The sequence below is a fragment of the Cibotium barometz genome, chromosome 58 (genome assembly GCF_041138505.1).
Source record: "Cibotium barometz isolate CiBa-2024 chromosome 58, ASM4113850v1, whole genome shotgun sequence".
NCBI classification, from domain to species: Eukaryota; Viridiplantae; Streptophyta; class Polypodiopsida; order Cyatheales; family Cibotiaceae; genus Cibotium; species Cibotium barometz.
Genome location: NC_141103.1, coordinates 4,214,635 through 4,238,466, shown reverse-complemented (window position 1 = coordinate 4,238,466; position 23,832 = coordinate 4,214,635). Strand labels below are relative to the sequence as shown.

The following is a 23,832-nucleotide window of genomic DNA, read 5'->3' as shown; positions in this document are numbered from 1 at the left end:
TTGGTCTCTACTATGGTATTGATTATACCCTATGAGCGGTGGGACTAAGGATGCATACAATAGTGTACTACTGAGTCACATGAAGTCTTAGTCATTAAGAATGGTTTCAATAAAAAGTCTCACAAGTTAAATATATGCTCTGATTAAATAAAGTTTTGAAACCTTATGGGTGGCAATCTAACAAGACATGGATGGCACCCATGAAACTAGATGGCAATCTAAGAAGCCATGGATGCTAGAGTGTATGAGTAAGCATGCCCTGCATCAAAAATCTCTTATTTGCCAAAGCTTGCCATTGTAGGTAACCCTAGAGATTGGGAAAAAGTAAAAATGAAGACCTCGACATGTTCCAATAATAGAGAGATGTTATCTACATGGAAATAAAGGCTCCCTAGGAGCAGTAGTCATGGATGGTTGAAGACCCCAACATGTTCCAATAATAGAGAGATGTTAGCTACGTGGAAATAAAGGCTCCCTAGGAGCAGTAGTCATGGATGGTTGAAGACCCCAACATGTTCCAATAAATGGAGAGACGTTATAGCTACGTGGCAAAAAAGACATGGGTTGAATTGCGTAGGGAGTAGTAGTCATGGATGGTTCTATGCGCATTTTTTAAGTAACATTTTTTTAAATTATCTATGAAATTAAATATCTTCTTATTTTATTAGGTTTTCTCAACTTTGTGTTTATCATGTGTTGGAGAAATTCCTATATGAGTATCTCTCAATGTCACTTCTCAACCTTGCGTGTTTTTTGACTTGTTAATACCTCACTTCTAAATAGTGCCACCACTTTGAATTCTTACAGGACCAATGAGATCCAGTTAAAGCATATCATGATTTAAATGAAGAGGAGGAATGTGATGTTGACAATGATTGACATCTTACCAAAGTCCTCTTCATAGTTAATCTTTGTAAACCCTCAAACTAAGTAATAACATTGATAATATGTGTAGCTTGTTCACTACATTCTATGGTATTCTATAATACATGATAAAATGAGTTTCTTAAAGTTACTCATTCAAATGTGATAGTTGATGTAATTTTAGCCCCTTTTTTAGTGTATTTCTTAAAGTTACTCATTCAAATGTGATAGTTGATGTAATTGGCCCTTTTTAGTGTATTTCTTAAAGTTACTTATTCAAACGTGACTATAGTTGATGTAATTGGCCCTTTTATCATTCAAAAGTGACCATTATTAATATTGTTGAAAAGTCATGCACAACTTGTATAATTAATTCCACACACAATGTGATACATAACTAAAAAATCTAAGAAAAGAGTGAAAAATGGGGGTTTGCATAGTGAAAAGGTGACTGAAAGTGATAGTAATTCGAGACAATGTGAAAAGAAAAAATCATCATAAATTCATGTATATTTTCCTAAACAAGTGATAAAATTAACAATTTTAGGATCTAACAAAGCTGACCAAAATGACTTAAAGAACAAAATATAAATGATAAAAAAGGTGTTGAAAAGAAAAAACAATTATTCAGTAAAAGAAAGAAGAAGCCCATGGCTTTTTCTACTAATACAAAGCCACGCCATTGAACATGATGCTAAGATTTCTATGTGGGTGGCATTATAGACACTCTCCATTATCTTTTTTTATCATCCACTCATGTTAGCAACAACATGTTTAATCAAAACTATGACATCAAAATGACACATCTCTATCAAAGTGCACCAAATAACACAAAATCTATGTGAGAGTGACAAGTAAACTAAGAAGGTATCTTATTATCTGTTGGTAAAATACTAAACTTAACACGTAGGATTCTTAAACACAACCTTGAACACCATCATGTGCGTTGGAAATACGATGTTTCATAATGTGAATCTACATATAATTGAACAGTGGTGTGAATATACTAATTACTAACATATAATTGAACAGTGGTGTGAATATACTAATTACTAAGCAAGGGCATGATAGTAGTGGTCTGTAAGAAAATGATAATCAATATTTTATGTCTTGACTAATAGACACTCTAATGTGGCTTGCCTGGTTGAATTTTACATAAATACTTTTACCCAAAGGGTTTCCTTGGGGCATCCCTCAAGAATATGTATGATATCACAATCAGGTCTATACATTATATATATGTATTGGTAATACCTTTCCTTTTATTACCCTCCAGTGTGATTGACGTCATACGATAGGGGTGACCAAATTCCATCCTATATGTATGTATCCTTGTAAGATATGCTTTCAATATTTCCAAAAACATGTATGTGAGACTTGTTTTTTATTAAGCTTGGCAAGTGGTACTATAAAACTCTTAAAGTTGAGGTCTTTTTAATTAGAGGAGAAGGTGGTGAAAAAGATTTTATAAAGCATAGTTGAGGGGGTAACTAAGTTGGCAAGACTGTGCTGTGGAAGAATGAGACTGGTGGACATTTTTGGGGTGTGTGGATGTGTGGGTGGGTGTGCGTGTGCGTGCGTGTATTGGGGGAGGGGGTTGTCATCAAATACTGTTAAACTCAATCGAACCAATAACAAAGTGGTGTTAGTCCATGGAATATTGGAAGATGTTTGCATCTCAATGCATGCACACCAATGGAAGATGTTTGCATCTCAATGCATGCACACCAATGGAAGATGATTCAAGGCCATATCTATTGAGGTGCCAAGAAAGTCTTGATTCATATTGGTGAATGGGGAGTGGCCTATTCTGAGGCCAAGAGGGATTCTAAGGCCCTTGACAAATGGGAAGTGTATATTCTTTCACACTAGCCAAGAGGCCTCCACTATGGGTGCCTCAACTTATCACCAAGGAGTCTCTATGAAAAAGGGAATTTGTTACCAAAGAACTATTGCTCTTGACATGGCTGTCCCAACCCCTAGTGATGTGAATCATGTGATCCTATAGATATATCTCGTGTGTCTCTCAACCTCTAAAGTGCCAATGGAGAAAACTGGTGTAAAAAGTACCATAACAAGTGTAAAAGGGGAAGGTTTAAAGAGAAAACATGCATTATGATTCTTATCCAGGTGTTGGACAACTGTCGACTCGGTTTCATTTTTAAATTAATTCACGGGTGTAACATGCACAAAGGCCACCCGAGGACGAAAGCTTTCATACCATCCATCAGAACGGCTGCATATTGCACCATCACCGACCTCCATAGCCATGGCCGATAAGCTCATGCAGGCCGTGCAATATTCTTCCTACGGTGGAGGCCCCTCTGCTCTCAAGGTTAGCATGGACTCAATTATGTGCCTTCTAAGAATTGCGCTCTGATCTGTCTACTTAGATTGCAGAGAATTATGTCCAGGTTTAATCTACGATTCTTAACACTGAGGGCTTCCATTACTCAGAATTAGCAGCTTTTTACAGAAAATTAGTTACCAGAAAGCAAACATCTAATTATATATATTCTTAGATTTCTTGTCTGCTGAGGCAGGAATAAACGAGGTTATTACTTGGTAATTTTCATGTTACATCGCAAAAATCACCAGAAGTTTCTTAGGCATGAGATCTGCTTATTTATTTCCACAGAGTGTGCAAGTTGTGCGTGTGTCCGTCCTCATCTGACATTTCTGTGCTGTAATATGTGCAAAGCTGTGTGTGTGTGTGTGTGCGTCCTCATCTGATGTTTCTGTGCTGTACTATATGCAAAGCCTATGCTGTTTAGTGAGTGATGCTAAGGTTTTAGCACCCGATTGACAAGATCTATAATAGGCATGAGCTCCACAACAACGATACTGGACCAAGATTCAGGATAAGGGCATGGATGGAGCGATGTTGTTTGCATTCCCTCAACGATCCCACTTTGGTGATGGCCATCCTCTTCATTTCCTAGCTGTGCAATTGATCCAATTCCCCATGCTTCATTACATGGGGTTCAACCAAATAACTTGTGGAGTCAGGATCACAGCTTTTTTACGAGGCCATGCATATATAGACTCTGGAGTGGTCTCTACTTACACAGTGATGTGTGACTTTAGTAATCATACCTCCTTCTCCTTTTGAAGCTTCTGATTCATTGACTGGCTCAGTCTAAATGATTATTGGCAGTATGATAGCGTGATAATTTTAAAAAGCCAGACATACAGAGGCTATTAAAACCTATCATGCTCATTCAATGTTTGTCATCTCCTCAAAGATTACTCTCTCTTTCCTCTATCTGAAAGAGAACTAGGTATCTCTGGAGCCTCACTTACCACATAGCCATGGGGGCACAGAGAATTGAGCAGACTCAGTGCAGACCATAGGACCTTTAAATTGATCACTTCTGCAGGACATAGCTAAGTTGCAATTGCATAATCATCTGCAGCGAGACTCATGCAACCACTCTCCCATCTTGAGAATGCACATATCCTATTTGTTCCCTGCTTGCATCACAAGTGACAACAAATGGCCTTTCGATCTTGGGGATCAGGATACGGTTTTCAGCTGTCTTGTCTTTTATAGTTCTTGACATTTCTCATTCCAAACAAATTTAGAGTCATGTTTGGTCAAATCTGTCAAGGGACTGGCCATTTTTGTAATAACGTTAGCCCTAAAGTGTGCACGTGTGTGTGTTTTCTGTTCTTAAGTCATCCAGGTCAACAAACACAATATCTTGCTAGAATGATTCAGGCTTTTTCTGCAATTACCGTACAAATAGACATTTATTTGAAAGTCGAGACATGCATAATTTGGAGGTTTGAATGCTACATTTTAAAGCCAAAAGCTTTGAGCAGTGTTGTAATGCTTGTACTTTGAGTAGTTATTCATGACACTTTGTTTTGCTCAGTTTAGAGGGGGACAGCTGAGCTCCCATGTGCTTTGGTTCTTAATCTATAATCTTTTGCCTCTTCTAGAGCCTTGATCATGATATATTATAATGGATGTCTGCAGCATGTAGAGTTGCCAATCCCAGTCCCAAAAAAGGGAGAAATTTTGGTGAAGATAGAAGCTGCGAGCGTGAACCCCGTAGATTGGAAGATACAAAGTGGAGTTTTGAGGCCCTTCTTGCCTCCGAAATTTCCGTACATACCAGGTGCCTCAGTGTGATACGAAATGCTACATATTATTTCACTTCCTGTTAGTCCTGATGTTCATTTGTAGGTTCAGGCAACGTCACAGAAATCTGAACCGATGTATGATAAGAGTACCAGATTTGCCAATCATGAGCATTCCATCTGGACTCTTCCTGCTGGTCACAATCAACCTTGAAATGAGATCCTTCCATTGCCATCATCCACCACGTCTAGGAATGGTCCTAGGTTGGTCGGGTTAGGGCTTCTGGCTTCCCAGTCGCCCTTCTCAGGAAAAATGGCCTCCCCAGGGCCATTCGCTTGTACATATCATACTACAGTCTAATCTTATTTCATGTTATGATGTCTCTCCCTCAGACCTCTACACTACCTAGCCTGGCATCCTTGTGCATGTCAAATGGAATAAGAGAAGTGTACTTTAGAAGCCAGTAAGCATGAATTACTTAAGTGGAATGAATAAGAGAAATGACATTTTTAGAAGCCAGCAAGCATGAATATTGTACATTTGTCAACTGTTACAATCTGTACTTGAGGTGGCTAAAACTGAAATAAACATGTCCCCATCACAGACAGTTGTTTGAAACGGCCAAGGACTACAACCCGCACAGGATTTGTAGCTGAAGTGGAGACCATATCTTTCAGAGTGTTAGGAACCAATACTTAGAAGCATTAGCAGATCGTAAACACTGGAGGAAGGGGCTGGCTCTAGTGTTTAACAAAAAACTTGCAAACTAAATAGCGACATTCTCATTTTACCTTGACAGCTCCTTGTGGCTCCAGTGTTTAACAAAAACCTTGCAAACTAAATAGAATGGACCTGCAGCATTCTCTTTTTTACCTTGACAGCTCGTTTTCAGGGTGGAGACATGGATAAAGAACCACAGGTGTGAGCGTGGAGACAGCTCATTTTCAGGGTGGAGACATGGATAGAGCACCACAGGCGTTAGGGTTCAAAGTCACTACCTTTGGGTACGGTCTAACATTCTCATTTTTACCTTGACAGCTCCTTTTCAGGGTGGAGACATGGACAAAGCACCACAGGTGTTAGGGTTCAAAGTCACTACCTTTGGGTAGAGTCTAACCGCTTTGGCAACTCTTACCTGCCAAATTTATATTTTCAGTCCTGAAAAATTGCAAAATTCAAGGGGTCATTTTTTTTTACGAGACTTCAATTCACAGGGTCTTTTTTATATTCAAGCTATAAAATCTTGTAGTTGTAAGTTTTTTGATTCATTGAGAAAAATGTTGTGTGTGAACAGTGGGTGGCTCATACATGAAGCCATCATTGAGAAACCAAATATATGGGGCAGGACTTATATTGCTGCTTTGCTGCAAAGCTTTTGACACATAACCATAACCCAAGAGTAGGTTTAAACACTAGGGGTAGCATAAAAAATAATTTGAGGAACCATGACACTATACTATATGTGACTCACTTAGTAAATCTCGATCTTTGCAACTGTGCATTTGATTTGTGGATGTGTGGAAAGTCATAACTCTGGTCTTACCAAGGTTGGATCCCAGTTCTCTCTGGTCACAACAAAGTCTCAAGCGCTCTTAAATGGTTTTGCAGCCCCTAGGGGGAAGATGAAATAAGCACAACATAAAATTGCAACTATGGAATGTGCTAGGAGGGGGGGGGGGATTCAGATCCACCAGATTGCTTAATAAAATCAGCCAGCTCATCAATGTATAGTCAGAAGAGGGTTGGAGCGAGAGGACAGCCTTGCTCGGGGGTAACTCCTAATCTCCTCAGTCATCCTTTTGGGAGTTTAAACACGTCCTATGATCTGTTCATACAGGCACAGTTGTTTAAATCACTTCAGGTGAGAACAAGGTCCTGTAACCTATAAAAACGTTTCCTGCTTGGGACTGTGTTGAAGGCCTTTCGAAATCTAGAAGGTAGTACGATACTTTCTCAGACCTAGCATGTGCTTCCTCATGAGGATTGTGAGGGTAAATATACAATCCAATGCAGAAAACTGCATCAAAAATTAGGCTGCCCTCTGGCCCTCGTATTCCTGACTGCAGCAGAGCATGCACATAGACCTTTGTAATTATATTTGGCTTGAGGGGATCTCCAGATTTATGGATAGAGATGATGGCATTGGAGATCCAAGCCAATGAAAAGCCTTACTTAACCACCTCATTGAAAGTTGGGCAAGGACAGGTGCAATGATCTTCCATCCATATGCACCCTTATGATTCTTAGCCTTCCCGTTACATAATTTCTTGATGGCATCCCCTACATTGGCAGTGATAAATAGATTGGAAGAAGGCCAATGAGGTGATAGCTGAAGTAGTGAAGGTGTTTGTCTAGGACTAGGAGGTATTGGGTTCAAAACCCCACTAGGTGCTTCCTCGGTGGCCATCACCTACGGGCGGATGAAAAAGCGCCTAAGGGTGGCGAAAAACGGTAACTACGGGAGGATCTTGGGCTGAAGGCGACTCTTTATAAAAAAAAGATTGGAAGAAGTGGGACCAGCTAGGTATGTGTAAGAAGTCAGGTGAAGGCTGGTTGGGTTCTCCAAATCTGAGGGTATCTAATTGTTAGAAGTCATCTCCTGTCTTTCTGTAGACACCAGGGCCTTTGTTATGGGTGTGCCCGCCCTTGTAGGTGTTTTCTCATTTTTCCTTACTCCCCGTATTTTTCCCCATATTTTTTCCCATTTTTATGTGGCTTGGATGGCAATCCTAAGTTGGCAGGAGGCTCTATCTTCTGGCCGACTGTACCTGCATGTACCCGACCACAGATGTGTGCAGGCCAACTCAGGACAGCTGGCCGACTGGTACATGTGGCTGGTCGTGGAGATGCTGAGCCTGTCGACTGCCTCTACAGCAGGCCGACTGTTGTATGGGGGCCATATAAAATGGCCCCACAGACCTTGCCACAGTGTGTCTCACTCCGGGATCTTCCTTGTGTATATAGAGCAGAGTTACACGCCTTTATCTCTCTCTCTCTCTTGTGCTGTTATTTTCTGCATTGCGTTTTGCTCTTGTGTTCCCAGATCTGGTCATCATCTCTGCTGCATATTCCGACATGGTATCAAAGCCATAGGCTCTTGATAGTTCTTGGGATTTGTGTGAGCAAGAGGGGGACTGTTGTGTTGTTGATTGGTGGACTGTACGGGACTGTTTGGGAAGAGGAGAAGCAAGAGGACGGCGGGCTGATTTGCTGGACAGCCACTTGCAGGTGTAAGTTCTTCTTTGTTCCCACCCACCCACCCTTTTTGAGAGTAACATCCCCGCAATGGCAGATCTGATAGAGATGACCGAGAGGCATGTGAAGATCCCTACACTCCCCACGTTCCCGGTGGACCGTTAGTTGGACGGGAACAACTACGGCATATGGAAGGTTATGATGGAATCTGTTTTGGAGTCTTACGACCTCGTTGATTTCGTCATTGTTGGGGTTCCATGGCCGGAAGTAGAGGAAGGGGAGTTACCGTCGATCCGAAAGGACCGGGAGGCAGAGGCACAGATGTGGGATCGTGTCAACGCCAGGGTCCGTTCGTTTATCTTTCTTAACTGCACACCACAGGCAATCAATCATGTAAAAGCATATGACGCTGGCCAGAGGTATATGGCAGCATTTGGCCTCTCTTTACAACAGGGTATCGTCCATGAAGAGGATTTCCTTGGAAGTACAGATGCGGGTTATGAGCCCTGCAAAGTCGTTGACGATGTGGGAGCATATTAACAAGTTGTAGGCTCTTCAGCAGGAAGTTCTTCAGGCTGGGAAGGAGATATCGTCAGAGGACATGGCCATAACGTTGCTGTCACATTTGCCCTCTCGAGTCTCAGTACTCAGCATTTTACTCGTCTTTGATTACCAGTGGCAGGCTCAGCACCATCACGTGGGAGGAGCTTGTGCCCATGGTCTTGGACTAGGAGGAACGATTTTTCACGAACCCTCCTCAGGGTGGAGGTTCGGAGGCCTTAACTGGCCAACGGTCGAAAGGCCGTAACACGGGCAAAGGGAAGGCTTCATCGGAGAAGTCTTCTGAGAAGAAGTCCGTTACTGACCGCGAGAAACTAAAGGCAGAGAGGACCTGTAATGATTGTGGCGAGAAAGGCCACTATTGGAGGCAGTGTCCCAAGCGGAAGACCGAGAAGGGTGAAGATTCCTCAGCAGCAATCTTGAAGCCTCCGGCTTTTGTGCACCTGGAGGTGGTGGACACTGATGTTTCATCTTCTTCAGGCAGGGAGGAGGTTGGAGGATTCTCCGCAACGGATACTCGGGAGTGGATTCTAGACAGTGGTGCTTCCAGGCACATGACTCCTTTTCGTTCAGATTTACAAGATCACTACAGGTATTCTGGTCACATTCTTATTGGGGATACATCCACTATCCCAGTTCACAGTGAGGGCAGGTTGGAGATAGTTCCCGATGGCAGAGGGGGGAAGCATTCCTCCCAGGTGTTGTATGTTCCGTCACTTGGTTTTCATCTGTTGTTAGTGCATCAGGTTTGCAAGAGTGGCGTACGGGTGGAGTTTGATGAGCATTTTGTTGCTCTTCGAGACAAAGCAACATGCCAGGTGGTTTGGGAAGGCGGAGTGGAGAATGGAGTTTACAGGCTTTCAACACTCTCTCTCCCAGGTCCTCAGGTTTGTGATGAGTGGCAGTTTGGTAATGGCCACTTAAGTGTGGATACGCTGCAGGTGCAGGCTTTCCGGGTCCAGATGGTGGATAGCTTACCAGTTGATGGCAGCAGTTGGCAGGAACTTTCCAGTACTGATGTTGGTAGTTCTTGTGTTCGTTAGTCAGAGGAAACTGAACAGGTAACTACTTATGCTCTGATGTCTCGTAGTATTCGGGACAAAGAAACTCCTGTAGATGAGGATGTTCTTTCCACGGGGACCTTTCGGAAAGCCAGGCAGGTGGCAGTTGATTACTTGCAGAAGGAGGTGCATACTCCAGGCTTTGTGGATTCAGAGGGGGTGGTTGACAGGTTTCAGAAGGCCTTGCGTGGTCTACTTCAGCAGGTTTCCAGGACTAGGCTTTGCACCGTAACAGGTGTTGATCCTTGTGAGCAGTGTGATGTCTCTTTGACTCAGAAGCAGAATGGTTCATTGATTTGGTTGATAGACACCAGATTGGACGGGAGCTTCCTGATGAGGCAGTTGAGCTCATGGTTGCAGATGACTCTTTGGGAGGCAGGGTTGTGTATCCTGTGGTTTCTGCGACATGTAAAGGATCATGGACTCTTTTACACAGGAGGGGGATTGATTGATGGAGTTCGACTCCACGGTTGGAGTGACTCAGTTTGGGGGGAGGAGATCCGGACACGAGGAGATCTACTTGAGGCCCAGGAGCAGTTTTATGGAGCAGTAAGAGGCAGTCATTTTTTTTCTTGTCGACGACAAGGGCAGAGTACCGGGTTGCTTGTGATGCTGCTTGTGAGGTGGTGAGGTTGCAGAGGTTGCATCGTAGGATTGGGCTTCCACTGGAGGAACCCACGGTCATCCAGAGACACTTTGTTCGTGAACAGATTGTTGTGCTGATGACATCTTGCTAGAGTTTTGTTTGACGGAGGACAGTATGGTGGGCCTCTTCACGAAGTCGCTATCTCAGGATTTGCTCAGGCGGCACCCCAGCTCCCTGTGGTTGGTTTCACAGCCAGGAGCTGAGAGGGGGAGTTAGAAGTCATCTCTTGTCTTTCTGTAGACACTAGGGCCTTTGTTGTGGGTGTGCCCGCCCTTGTAGGTGTTTTCTCATTTTTCCTCACTCCCCGTATTTTTCCCCATATTTTTTCCCATTTTTATGTGGCTTGGATGGCAGTCTTGAGCTGGTAGGAGGCTCTATCTTCTGGCCAAGTGTACCTGTGTCATGACCCTGTGAAAATGGAACAGCATAAGTGTGGGCATGATGGTTGCTGAGCAAAAATATTAAATGATTCACATTTGGGGTGCCTGGACAAAGAGAATGATGTGTGGACATCTTCAGGTGTGAAGGGGGACCAAAACATTAATGAATTTTAATGTTCTAAGCATGGGTGGCCCCTAGGAAACTTTAATAAACACTTAAGTTTGGGCCCTAGGATATTTTTGGAGAGAGAGAACTCCACTTTTGGAGTTACACGTTTCTCTCTCTCTCTCTCTCTCTCTCTCTCTCTCTCTCTCTCGCTTTTGGGGAAGCGTGGAAGTTTTCATGCGTGGAGAAGAAGAGAAGCAAAGTCGACTTCATACGTGGGCTGCTGGTGTTTGGCTGCCTAGAGAACTACCCTATCAGACAGGCCATACAGTACTGGCCGTACAGACCCAAAGACTGCAGGCCGTACAGAGCTGGTGACGGCTGTGGATGCAGGTGGCGCTGACGACCAGAGTGCAGGCGGTTGACAGTAGCAGTTTCAGGCGGCACAGGCAGGTACAGTTGCAGGTACAGTCCACGTGGCAGTTGTACGGCTGCAGGTACAGGTGTACGGACAGGTTCAGTGACACTGATTTAGGCTGCGTTGACAGAAACAGACAGCAGGCGGCTGCTGTTTGGTACTGACCAGTACGGTACAGGCGGCTGCAGAGACTGTACGGACAGGTACAGTAGGGTGTGCTCAAGGCTGCCCGGCTGAATTGTCTTGGCTGATCAGAGGGAAGCACAGAGTGTTGCTTTTGTGGGACACAGATCTGTGTGTGAATTCTCTGTGCTAAGAGGTCTTGTGGGCTGCCAGATTGGACATACAGGTGTATTCTCCTGGCTGGCTTTGTTGTACTCAGCTTTACATCTTTTTTGAATTTGAATAAAGAAATACCGAAAGGGGCGCCAAGCTTTGGGGCCAACAGGTGTTGGTTTCATTTCAGTTTTGGGGCACTCTAGCTCCAGTTAAATTTGTTTTTATATTTGGACTACAAGTGGAAGGGTGACTGCTAGTCTACCGCACTTTGGTTTCTACCAGAGGCCGGTTTCAAGGTTCCGTTGCCGGGACCCATCATCAACTTTCTTAAGGGGGTGAGCTCGTGGTTGACTCGAGGAAAGTCATCGTTGAAAAATTCAGCAACATGTCTGATACAGAAGACGAATATTTTTATCATGAAGAGGAAGAGCAAGAGACCTCTACTGAGAGAAATGAATCTGAGGATATTCTTGCAGGAGAACAGGCTGCAGATGATGAGCAATATGAGGATGTAACACAGCCAGAAGATATGCCTAGTAAAGAGGAAGATGATGCTCAGTTTAAAAATCGTTTGGCTGGTGTAATGGATGTGTTTATGCAGCTCACACAAAGTGAGAAGTTTGCTGAATTTATGAGATCCCGTTCTGAGCCTGAAAAGAAGAAGAAGAAGGTGCGTTCTAAGAACCTTCCTCAGGGTCATAGTGCTGCCTTCCCACAGGATCCATCTTTTGGATAGTTTCCGAACATGCAACATGCTTTTGGTGCTAACTCACAGAGTTCCTTCTTTGGACAGCCATCTATTCCTCAGCAGACTATGCATCCAGGGTATTTTGGTGGTGGCTCTGTGTTCCAATCCATGACTGGGGGTTATCCTCAGGGAGGCATGGGTATGCTAGGGACTTTTGGAGCAAATTTTCAGCCTGGTATGCAGGGGAATATGTATGGTGGTATGCAGTCCGGAATGCAAGGAAACATGTTTGGGGGCATGCAACCTGGAATGCAAGCAAATATGTATGGGGGCATGCAGCCCGGTATGCATAATGGTATGTTTGGAAACATGGCTGGAATGTATGGCATGCCAGGTGTGGGAATTGGTAATGTTGACCCTATGATGGGCATGAATTTTGGGGGTAGCAATCTTGTGAAGCGACTTCCTTACGATAATCTAACACCTATGGGTAAGGCGAAGGATGATAAGGAAGGGGGAGCTGCTGTGAAATTTGATACATTCAGTGGAGCCAAAGATAAGTTAAAGGCACTTACCTTCTTACAGCAGTTTGATGCTGCTTTTTCTGGTGGTAATTACACGGAGTCCTCTAAGGTGAGAAAAGCTGCGACTTTTCTCAAAGGCAATGCATTGCAGTGGTGGTCTACTCTTCTCCTGCAGGGCATACTACCATCTACTTGGGTACAATTTAAACAGGTGTTCTCTTCCGTATGGCTCACATCTACTTTTGAGGTGGATGTAATGACAGCATGGCACAAGTTGGATGCATCAAAGTGTGAAAATCTGGAAGATTATAACAAGAAGTTTTGGGAAGCTTTACTCCCAGTTACTTCTTACCGTGCAGTGCCTTTGTCTGAGCAGGTAGAGAAGTATTGTTGTGGGCTGCCCAAGGAAGTGCGTGACTATTGCATCAAGACTCGAGTATTAAACATGTCACAGATGATAGAGAATGCTATGACAGCTAATGCGTTACTCACTGGAGTCTCATATGGATTTAAAGGAAGTAAAAACTCGAGCAAGAAATCTGAAAAGTCAGGGCATGCTTCGCGTGATGCAATAGGTTCTACAGAGACGCGGTATAAGAAGTTGCCCAAGAGAACTTCTGAGGACAGACATGCTTTGAGAGATGCTTGGAAATGTTTTTACTGTACAGAAGAGGGACATATGTCTTATAATTGTCCCAAGAGAAAGTCCCAAAAGAACTCTGATACCAAAGGAGAGCCCAAGTCAAAGAAACCAAAACCTTCTGTAGGGTTAGTTCCTGATCTTGTTGGGGAACAGCCAGGTGGTGAAGAGTCTGAGTTGTGTAGGGCATGGGGCAAAGTGAGAGATCAAAATGCCTTGATATTCTTTGACACAGGTGCTAGAGCCAACTTTATTTCACCGGATTTGGCTGGTCGATTGGGGATTCGTGTAGAGGAGATGGGGCCGTTATATGAGGCTAACATGGCTTGTCCAGGGTATGCTGAACCCGTCACTCCTATTATTGGGAAGCTCAGGCTTCATATACAGGGTTGTGTGGACAGCGAAGAGTTTTTCATCATGCCACTTAATAGATGTGATGTTTTGTTGGGTATGCCATGGTGCCACAGAGTACATGCGGTGGTGGATACATACAATAGGAAGATCACTCTGACTCATAGAGGGAAAGAACATGTTTTGGATGTAAAACTTAAAGGGGAATCTGTTCCTATAGTATCAGCTTCGGCAATTTCATCAGTAATGCAAAAGCATCTTTCCGCGTACTTGGTTTATGTAAAGGATGCAAAAGATGATGAGTCTAAGTCCAATTTGTCTATGTTAGATAAAGACAGGACTGATTTCTTATGTGGGTTCCAAGATTGTTTTTTCGAGTCATTGCCAGGGGAACTTCCTCCGGAGAGGCCAGAAGATCATGCCATTGATCTAATTCCTGGTAGTACTCCACCAAATAGATCGCCGTACCGTGTTAGTGCAGCCCAACAAGAAGAAATTATGAGTCAGGTACAGGAGCTGTTGAATAAAGGGTTGATACAGCCTAGCTCATCACCCTTTTGCTCACCTGTACTCTTAGTGCAAAAGAAGGATGGTTCTTGGCGCATGTGTATTGACTACAGGGCGCTGAACAAGAATACTATCAAGAATCGATTCCCCATTCCGAGGATCGATGACATTTTGGACCGCTTACAGGGCTCCACAGTCTTTAGTCGGATTGACTTGAAAAGCGGGTATCATCAGATATGTATTAGACCCGAGGATGTGCATAAGACAGCATTTCGAACCACGTTTGGGTTGTATGAGTTCTTGGTTATGTCCTTTGGTTTGACAAATGCACCTGCCACATTTAACAGAATGATGGACAGGATTTTCCGGCCTCATAGAGCGTTTGTGGGCACATTCTTTGATGATATGATTGTGCATTCACAAACTGAGGAGCATAGAAGGCATTTGGCCATTGTGTTTGTAGAACTCAGGAACCATAGGCTGGTTATTAATGGCAAGAAGAGTGAGTTTTTCTTGCAACAGATACACTTCTTGGGGCATATTGTGTCTAAGCATGAAGTCCGTATGGATCCATCGAAGGTGGAAGCAATTCTTAATTGGCCAGATTTGAGGACCGTGCATGATGTACGCAGCTTTTTGGGATTGTGTTCCTATTACAGGCGGTACATACGGTATTTTGCTGAAATTGCTTCGTCCCTTCATGGCTTAACAAAGAAGGCAACTCCGTTTAGATGGGCTGATCAGGAAATTACAGCCTTCAAAAAGCTTAAAGAAAAGCTTACTTCGGATCCAGTATTGGTATTACTGGACATTCGAAAAGCTTTTGTTGTCCAGTGTGATGCATGTGGAAGTAGTATGGGGGTAGTTCTCATGCAGGAAGGACATGTGATAGCCTATGAGAGTAGAATATTGCAAGATGCCGAGAAGCATTTACAGGTTTATGAGAAAGAGATGTTGGCTGTAATTCATGCTCTTTCTACATGGAAACACTATTTGCTTGGGGCTGATTTCAATGTGCAGATAGATCATCAGACCTTGCGTTATTTCCTCATGCTATGTTTCACTTCCAGATTGTGCATGTGGAAGGCAAAAAGAATGTTGTGGCAGATGCTTTGTCACGCAAGCCATAGGTCTCAGCAGTTTCACTTGCTTATCATCATGAGCTTGATGAAATGAAAGAGCAGTATGCCCATGATGAGGTTTTTGAAAGGTTGTATGATCAGATATCTGAGGGTCAGCGGCATGAGCACTATACTCTGAGAGATGGATTTTTGTTGATGCATGGTAGACTGTGTGTTACCAGGCAATTGCGCCTCAAGGTTATGATTGAAAGTCATGCTCCACCGTATGCAGGTCATAGAGGTATTGACGCCACGATAAAAGTAGTGGAGACTTTCTTTTATTGGCCAACCTTGAGAAGAGATGTTGATGCCTTTGTTAGGCAATGCATCGTATGTCAGAAGGCAAAGTTTGACCGTCAAAAGACACCAGGATTACTACAGCCTTTACCTATTCCCGATAGACCATGGGAGAGCATTGCCGTGGATTTTATATTTGATCTTCCACGGACACAAACGGGCAATGATGGCATTTGGACTATCATATGCAGGTTCAGTAAGCAGGCTCGTTTCATTCCCGTGCGTAAGACGATCAAAGTTGATCATATGGTGAAGTTGTTCATGGCGAACATCTTCAAGTATCATGGCTTGCCTACGTCTATCATTAGTGACCGTGATCCACGGATGACGAGTTTGTTCTGGAGAGGGTTGTTTGACAACATGGGTACAACTCTCAAGTTTTCATCATCATTTCATCCACAAACAGATGGTCAATCGGAAGAGGCTAACTCTACAGTGTTAGATCTTCTTAAGTGTTATGTGTTAGAGCACAAGCAACAATGGGAAAAGTATCCTTTGGTGGAGTGTGCATATAACAACACTGTCCATACCTCGACGGGCAAGGCGCCTTTTGAGATTGTGGAAGGAGGGAAGAAGGTACCACCCATTTTGCATACAAAGGATAAGATCTTTGAGGCTGATCAGTATGTGGAGAATATGGATGAAGCTTATCGGAGAGTTAAGTTGGCACTCCAGAAAACTCAACAAAAGCAAAAGAAAGTTGCAGACCGTCATAGACGTGCATTAGAGTTTGCATTGGGTGATTGGGTTCTTTTGCGCTTTGAAAAGGCTAGGCTCAAGAAGATGAAGGGTAAAGAGCGCTTATTCCCTAAGCTGAGCATGCGCTATTATGGGCCTTTTTAGGTATTGGAAAAGATTGGTGAGGTAGCCTATCGCTTGAAGCTACTAGATCACTGGAAGATTCACAATGCATTTCACGTGAGTCTCCTTAGACCTTTCCGTACAGGTGTACGGACGGCTGCTGTTTGGTACTGATCAGTACGGTACAGGCGGCTGTAGAGACTATACGGACAGGTACAGTAGGGTTCTACTGACCTGTACGGACAGGTACAGCTGGCTGCAGTTCTGTTCAGACCTGAACAGTAGTGGGCGGTGCATCTCCAGTTGCAGGCAGTGCTTTACCAGAGCTTAGTTGGTGCATCAGTTAAGTGGTTGCAGGAAGGCAAGTACAGACTGGTACGATTGGCCTCACGAGTGCAGAACCATGTGCTGATTTGGTAAGCTCTGAACTTGTCCATCATATTTTCTTTCCATTGGCTTATGTCTGCTGCAGAGTTGTGCTATCTGGCCCCTTGTGAGAGGAGGGGTATGGCAGATTGAAAGGGTGGAAACAGAGATTGGACAGTGGATGTATGTTTGTGCTGAGTTGTGGAACCATGTTCATGGGATATGCCAGATGTGTGCTCAAGGCTGCCCGGCTGAATTGTCTTGGCTGATCAGAGGGAAGCACAGAGTGTTGCTTTTGTGGGACACAGATCTGTGTGTGAATCCTCTGTGCTAAGAGGTCTTGTGGGCTGCCAGATTGGACATACAGGTGTATTCTCCTGGCTGGCTTTGTTGTACTCAGCTTTACATCTTTTTTGAATTTGAATAAAGAAATACCGAAAGGGGCGCCAAGCTTTGGGGCCAACAGGTGTCGGTTTCATTTCAGCTTTGGGGCACTCTAGCTCCAGTTAAATTTGTTTTTATATTTGGACTACAAGTGGAAGGGTGACTGCTAGTCTACCGCACTTTGGTTTCTACCAGAGGCCGGTTTCAACGTGCATGTACCCGACCTCAGTTGTGTGCTGGCCGACTGTACCTGCATGTACCCGACCACAGATGTGTGCTGGGCGACTCAGGACAGCTGGGCGACTGGTACATGTGGCTGGTCGTGGAGATGCTGAGCATGTCGGCTGCCTCTACAGCAGGCCGACTGCTGTATGGGGGCCATATAAAATGGCCCCACAGCCCTTGCCATATAGTGTATCACTCCGGGATCTTCCTTGTGTATATAGAGCAGAGTTACACGCCTTTATCTCTCTCTCTCTCATGCTGTTATTTTCTGCATTGCGTTTTGCTCTCGTGTTCCCAGTTCTGGTCATCATCTCCGCTGCGTATTCTGACACTAATGGATTTAGGAGGGGTATTTTTCTAGAAATAATTTCAAGCCATCGTAGGGTTCATTGCTTAAGAAAAGGCTCCTCTATTTTCTTGGAAAGTCCCTTTTATCCCGAGGAGCAAAACTCATGTGTTTTCCCTCAGCATCCTTGGTCAAAGTACCTCTAGCCACTCTAGTGGTCATGATTTGCCTTACTCTCATCATACCACCAATTTTGGGGGATATGCCAAATAGGTTCTGGAATAGTGCATCTAGTGACATGGGGAATGATATATATGGAGCTTCGTGTTTAGACTTCATAATGTGAGTCACCAAATCCTACTATCTATTTCACTGAGCATCATGTAGTACTATTAATTGAATCTCCCGTGGTCGCAGTGTGGTGGCATAGTAGAGGGTGATCCAATAGGTGCAAAATAGCATGCTGCAATAGAACTGGTTGGGCATCTGCCCTCCTGATCTTCATCCAGATGTATTGTCCATCTGCATCCATTGTCACCATGTCACATGCACAACATGTGGACATGCTTAATCATGCTTACTTCCAAATTTTTGGCTATGATTAGGAACCTTTTAAGGCATTGTCCAGCCAAGAGTTATGCTAGGGATTTTACCCAAGGTAGTTAGGAGTAGGAGGGCATTTATTGGTAATTTCGGATTTAATATGTATTTATGTTTGTCCTCTGCTGGCTGACAGCTGGCCGACTGGTTGTAGGGGTAATTGCATGAGGCTATAATATTGTATCCATCTGATCCCAGGATTTATTGGGACAGGTCATAGGCTTAGGTGTTTCCTTTTGGAGGCCATGATGACTAGGATCTATGTACATATTGATACATGTACATAGAAAACACTGTTACAGCAACATCTCTCTCTCTCTTCTCTTTGTTCATCTTTGCGTTTTGCATAGTTCTTAATAAAATCTATGTACATATTGATACACGTACACAGAAAACATCTCTCTCTCTTCTCGCTGTTCATCTTTATGTTTTGCAAAGTTCTTAATATGGGCAGTTCTTCCACATATGACAATGGTATCATAGCCTGGCAGAAGTCCAAGAGTTGCTGAATTGGTGCAGATTTGAAAAATGCGCAGTACAAGGGTGGTGGTTTTTGGTCTAGACAGGAAAACAAGGCCAAGTGGTTCTTCAACGTCGAGTATCTTGATGGAGCCTAAATTAGGGCAGTCATGGTATACGTATAGGAGCCCCTAGGTGGGTATCATGGGGTATGAAGCCCCTAGATGATCAGCTCGGCTGCCATGGTACAAGGATGAGCAGAGGAACAAGGAGTTGCAGGTTTTCAAGAAGGGATCAAAAGATCTCAGCCAAAGAAACTTCAGCTCAAGGAGGGGAGAAGGAGAACAGGTGCACGTTTCTCAATGCAGAACAGAGCATTAGAGGTTGGAGAAATCCAAGCTTGCAACATAAGATTTTCAAGACAAGATCCAAGTGGTCAAGAGTGCCTCAAGCTTTGGAGGATGCCAAGGATGTAGTCCACATGGAGTAAAGGCATGATGTCAGTCATCCAAGATCAGTTGGATTCCCGTTCATGAAGCTTAGCAGGAGGGGATGCCATGTTCACAACATGCTTAATCATGCTTAATCCCTATTTTTGGCTATAATTAGGAACATTTTCAAGCATTGTCCAGCGGGGATTTATGCTAGGGATTTTACCGAAGCAATCAGAAGAAGCAGGAGGGCATTTACTGGCAGTTTGGCTTTTAATCTGTATCTACGCTTATCCTCTACTGGCTGACAGCTGGCCGACCGGTTGTAGGGGTAATTCCATGAGCCTATAAATAGGCAAGTTCATTTCCATTGTATTCTTTTGATTTATTAGGACAGATCATAGTCTTAGGTGTTTCCTTTTGGGAGCCATGATGGCTAGGATCTATGTGCGTATTGACACACATATACAGAAAACACTGTTACAGCAACATCTCTCTCTTTTCTCTGTTCATCTTTGCGTTTTGCACAGTCCTTAATACAGGCAGTTCTTCCGCATGTGACACACCATGGATATACCACTGAAACAGGATTGCCACTCCCCCTGATCCTTGTAGCCCTTCTGATGCATGTGTCTCCTGTTGGTAAGTGGAGAACTAGCTGTAACCTGTACTGTGGGTAGTCCTTTTTTGTGACTTTTTTGTGGGGGGGCGGGGGGGGGGGGGGGAGTGTGTGTGTGAGCGAGAGAGAGAGAGATTCGAGCAAAAGACAAACGTCTATTTTTTGAGATATTTGTACTTTTGGATCTGTATACAGGATGTTTTCATGATATTGCAATGTTTTGATGATGGGCGTGGTGTGGCATGACTACTGATCTGTAAAATGTTAACTGCTTTCTATTATTTAGGAACGGACATTGCTGGAGAAGTGGTAGCAGTGGGACCTGGGGTTGGTACGTTTACAGAAAGAGACAAAGTTCTAAGCTGGCTTGATCTTAGGGTAAGTTCTTAGTCTTTAAGCTTATGAAAAATTTTACATTCTGCTTTAACAAGCTGGATAAGTCTGGGAATTATGTGCAGCAAGGAAAACTGTGGTCTTGTGGATCTTTTGCAGGCAGGGGGTTCCTTGGCAGAATTTGCTATTGCTCCTCTCAAGAGCACTGTGAAAAAGCCACCAGAGGTTTCAGCTGTTGATGCATGCTGCTTGCCTGTTGCGGGGCTCACAGCTCTACAAGCCATACGCGATGTTGCTGGTGTGAAGCTCGATGGTAACAGTGGGGCAAATCTTCTTGTTACAGCTGCATCTGGTGGTGTTGGTATGTATGCTGTGCAGGTTAGTGGTGATAAATTTCTTTCTTGCTTGTTTTTGTTCCCCTAGAAAAGTTCAATTAGTAAAAATTGGCAAATCTATGCACTATGGCAGATTGCAGTCTCTAAGGGGGTGGAATGTACAAAGATTTTTTTTAAAAAAGGGGAGGGGAGAGGGAGGGAGGGGGGGGGGGGGTTCCCACTATGGCTGGTCGATCTCAGAGGGAGACTACATTTATGGGAGTGGGGGGAAGAGCCACACTGGGGGCCTGTGTGGCAGAACATGCCTCTGTCTCCCCGGAAGAAGAAAGGTACCAGGCTCACATCCACAAGCAGAGGAAGGTAGCTTGATGCCGCTGCATTATGGTACCTGAATCACCGTGTAGGCATTTCGATCGGCCCCTGAGGGTGTGAATAATGTCTATCCAGATGAAGTGTATGGTCTCCACGGGGGGGACTGACCATGCCCTCAATAGCCTCCCTGTGGCAGGCTCGCTGAAAGCGCCAAGTTGCTATGTTGCTGGCGAGCTCCCTGTGCTTATTTTTTGGGGGTCATTATCAAGGAACCATTGGCAGCAGAGATGGCAGTGATCCAGAGTTGTGAAAGTCTGAGTGCCTGGGCCTGTGCCGCCAGCCTCAAAGAGGAGCACAGGCCACAGCCCCGCCTACATGGCCGAGGCGATGATGCCCAAGTAACGAAATGGAGTGTTGCACTATCCACCAGAATCCACCACCAAACTTGTTGTGCCTTCAGGAAATCCCAAAGGCAATGTCATTCAGACTCCTGGGGGACATTGCATCTCAGTAGGTCGGGTTGGTGCACGCGTCGGGGGGGAGGGGGTGTTGCCGCTGGCTTGCCAATTCCAGAGGGAGACTACATTCACGGGGGTCGGAAGAAGGGCCACACACTAGGCTCACATCCACAAGCAGTCAACTTCTATCCAGATGAAGCAAATGGTCTCCACTGGGGGACTGACTGTGCCCTCAATAGCCTCCCTGCATCATGCTCGCTGAATATGCCAAGTTACTATGTTGCTGGCAAGCTCCCGTCGCTGATTTTTTGGGCGTCAGCGAAGTCCTAGGAACCATTGGAACCTCGGCAGCAGAGATGGCAGTGATCCAGAGTTGTGAAAGTCTGCGTGCCTGGCCTGTGCCACCATCCTCGAAGAGGAGCACCGGCCATGGCCAAACAATGTCGCCCATATAACGAAATGGAGTGTTGCACTATCCACCAAAGAATCCGTCACCAAACCTGTTGTGCCTTCGGGCATTCCCAAAGGCAATGTCATTGGGACTCCTTGGGGACATCGCATCTCAGTAGATCACAGGACAGCACCACCAGACCTTTGTGGGTGACCAGCTAGAGGAAAGAGAATATCTTCCTTGAAGGACGTGGGAAGAAATATCATGGGCTCTCAAGTGCTGGGTGGCAGCAGGTGCGTTCCCCACCTCATGTAGCTGGATCCCATGTGAGCTGAGGAAGAGAAAAAAGGAGGCCTGGGTGCTCAAGGGGAGCTGTGGAGTGCCACTCCCGGGGTTACCACTATAGCTAGGCCAGGGGGCAGTTCTCCCATAGCCAAATCTGCCAAGAGGGATCGTCTACGACCTTGAGTGGAGGAGGTTCAATGTGCCACGCCTGCCATTGGAAGCCGACAAGGTAGACCTGCTAGAGGTGGGCACAATATTCCTCCTTGGAGAGGAACCCCGTGGAGGTGGCCAAACTAGCCCACCACAAAAACCAGGGGGAGAGGTCCTTGTGAAATGCCTACTACGGCTGTAGCAGCACTGGGAGCAAGACCGTGCTATATGTTCCATCTGGTGTTACACGAAACACTGGCTCAATGGCTGGGCAGCCCGGAGTGAAAGTAGGACCTATCCAGGTAAAAAATCAGCCACCATAACCGCCATTGAATGGGGGGTCTCAACTGCCTGTCCAAGATGCCGCACAATCACCTGCATTAGCTCAAGGTACTACTTCGGGAGGCCTAAGACGCAGATCTGGCAAGCTGACCATGGAAGCGTGCGGGTCATACAACAGCTTTTTCTCGTCTCATATTTGTTATCCGCTAAGAATTTCTCTGGGCAGAGGATCAGTCTCCTTTTGTATAACTGTTTGTGGTCTTCTGGAACAATTTGATTTATGAATGGTTTCATGATGTATGGTGGGAGGTTCCTTGTTGGTAGAAAAAACTTGCGAACCTTGGTTCTCTTGAATGATGCTTTAAATATTGGGTTTTGATTCTGTGCTCCAGATTGCAAAGCTTGGTGGAGCCCATGTGACGGCTACGTGTGGAGCTCGAAATATTGAGCTAGTAAAAAGCCTTGGTGCCGATGATGTTTTGGACTACAAAACTCCTGAAGGGAAGGCGCTTAAGAGTCCATCTGGTCGTGCCTACGACGCTGTTATCCACTGCACAAGTGGGATCCCATGGTCCATATTCAGCCCAAACCTGAAGCCTGTAGCCAAAGTGATAGATCTCACTCCAAATGCCAAGTCCCTTGCAACCACTGCTATTAGGAAATTGACCTTATGTCGGCAGGAACTGGTTCCGTTCCTTATGTCGGGGAAGGCTGAAGACCTCGCATTTCTTGCAGACCTTGTGAAGGAAGGGAAGTTGAGAACAATCATCGACTCTCAGTATCCCTTGTCAAGGGCTGAAGAGGCATGGGCGAGAAGCATAGAAGGGCATTCAACAGGTAAAGTGGTTGTCACTTTGGGCTGAAACGAGCAGGTTTGCCAAGGAGACACTGAATACGGCTGCACTCCTTATAAACAAAATGACATGATTTTTGTACATATTTGTATGATGCCACAATGCCGGATTTCATATAGTTAGGCTATAAGGGCGTCGGACCTTGGTCTCTCCGAGCGTGAGAAATATATGTTAGGGTGTGTAGAAATTGAGGGTGCCATCTTGCTTCACTATCATGTACACGCGCATGCACATGTATGTACGTGTGCAGGCTTACTTGATATGCTTTTTATGTGTCTTCTCTAAAGTGAATTTCTGGGCTTTATGTGGGGTTCCAAGCTTGAGACCGGTGTCGAAATGCAGATACCAGATTCTAAGAGACCAAAAAGAGGCTTTACGTTAAATACTTGTGATGTTTCTTTAACCGAATGTCATGTAGAAAAAGCTTTTGACTCCCACCTTCCCTGACAGGTATAGCGCCTTGGGCTCCAGCCGCCTAAACAATGGTTTGAAGGAAAAAGTAGAAAAGATCGAACTATCCAGTTAGTTCAAAAGCA

General features: G+C 44.7%; 1 protein-coding gene across 1 annotated transcript; it reads left to right on the top strand.

The window, feature by feature from the left end:
- Window positions 1-2,976: 2,976 nt before the first annotated feature.
- Window positions 2,977-23,598, top strand: LOC147605813 (chloroplast envelope quinone oxidoreductase homolog). Its single transcript, XM_086792336.1, has 5 exons — window positions 2,977-3,199; window positions 4,847-4,988; window positions 20,183-20,274; window positions 20,389-20,607; window positions 22,835-23,598. The coding sequence occupies exons 1-5, from the start codon at window positions 3,134-3,136 to the stop codon at window positions 23,303-23,305; spliced, it is 990 nt and encodes a 329-aa protein (XP_086648462.1). The 5' UTR covers window positions 2,977-3,133; the 3' UTR covers window positions 23,306-23,598.
- The last annotated feature ends 234 nt before the right edge of the window (window positions 23,599-23,832 follow it).

What these genes read in the sequence shown, in the direction of transcription:
- LOC147605813 (XM_086792336.1), top strand. Translation starts at nt 3,134, where the DNA reads ATGGCCGATAAGCTCATGCAGGCCGTGCAATATTCTTCCTACGGTGGA. An exon ending in TAAGCTGGCTTGATCTTAGG is followed by an intron (nt 20,275 to 20,388) that starts GTAAGTTCTTAG and finishes GATCTTTTGCAG; the next exon opens with GCAGGGGGTTCCTTGGCAGA. An exon ending in TTGGTATGTATGCTGTGCAG is followed by an intron (nt 20,608 to 22,834) that starts GTTAGTGGTGAT and finishes TCTGTGCTCCAG; the next exon opens with ATTGCAAAGCTTGGTGGAGC.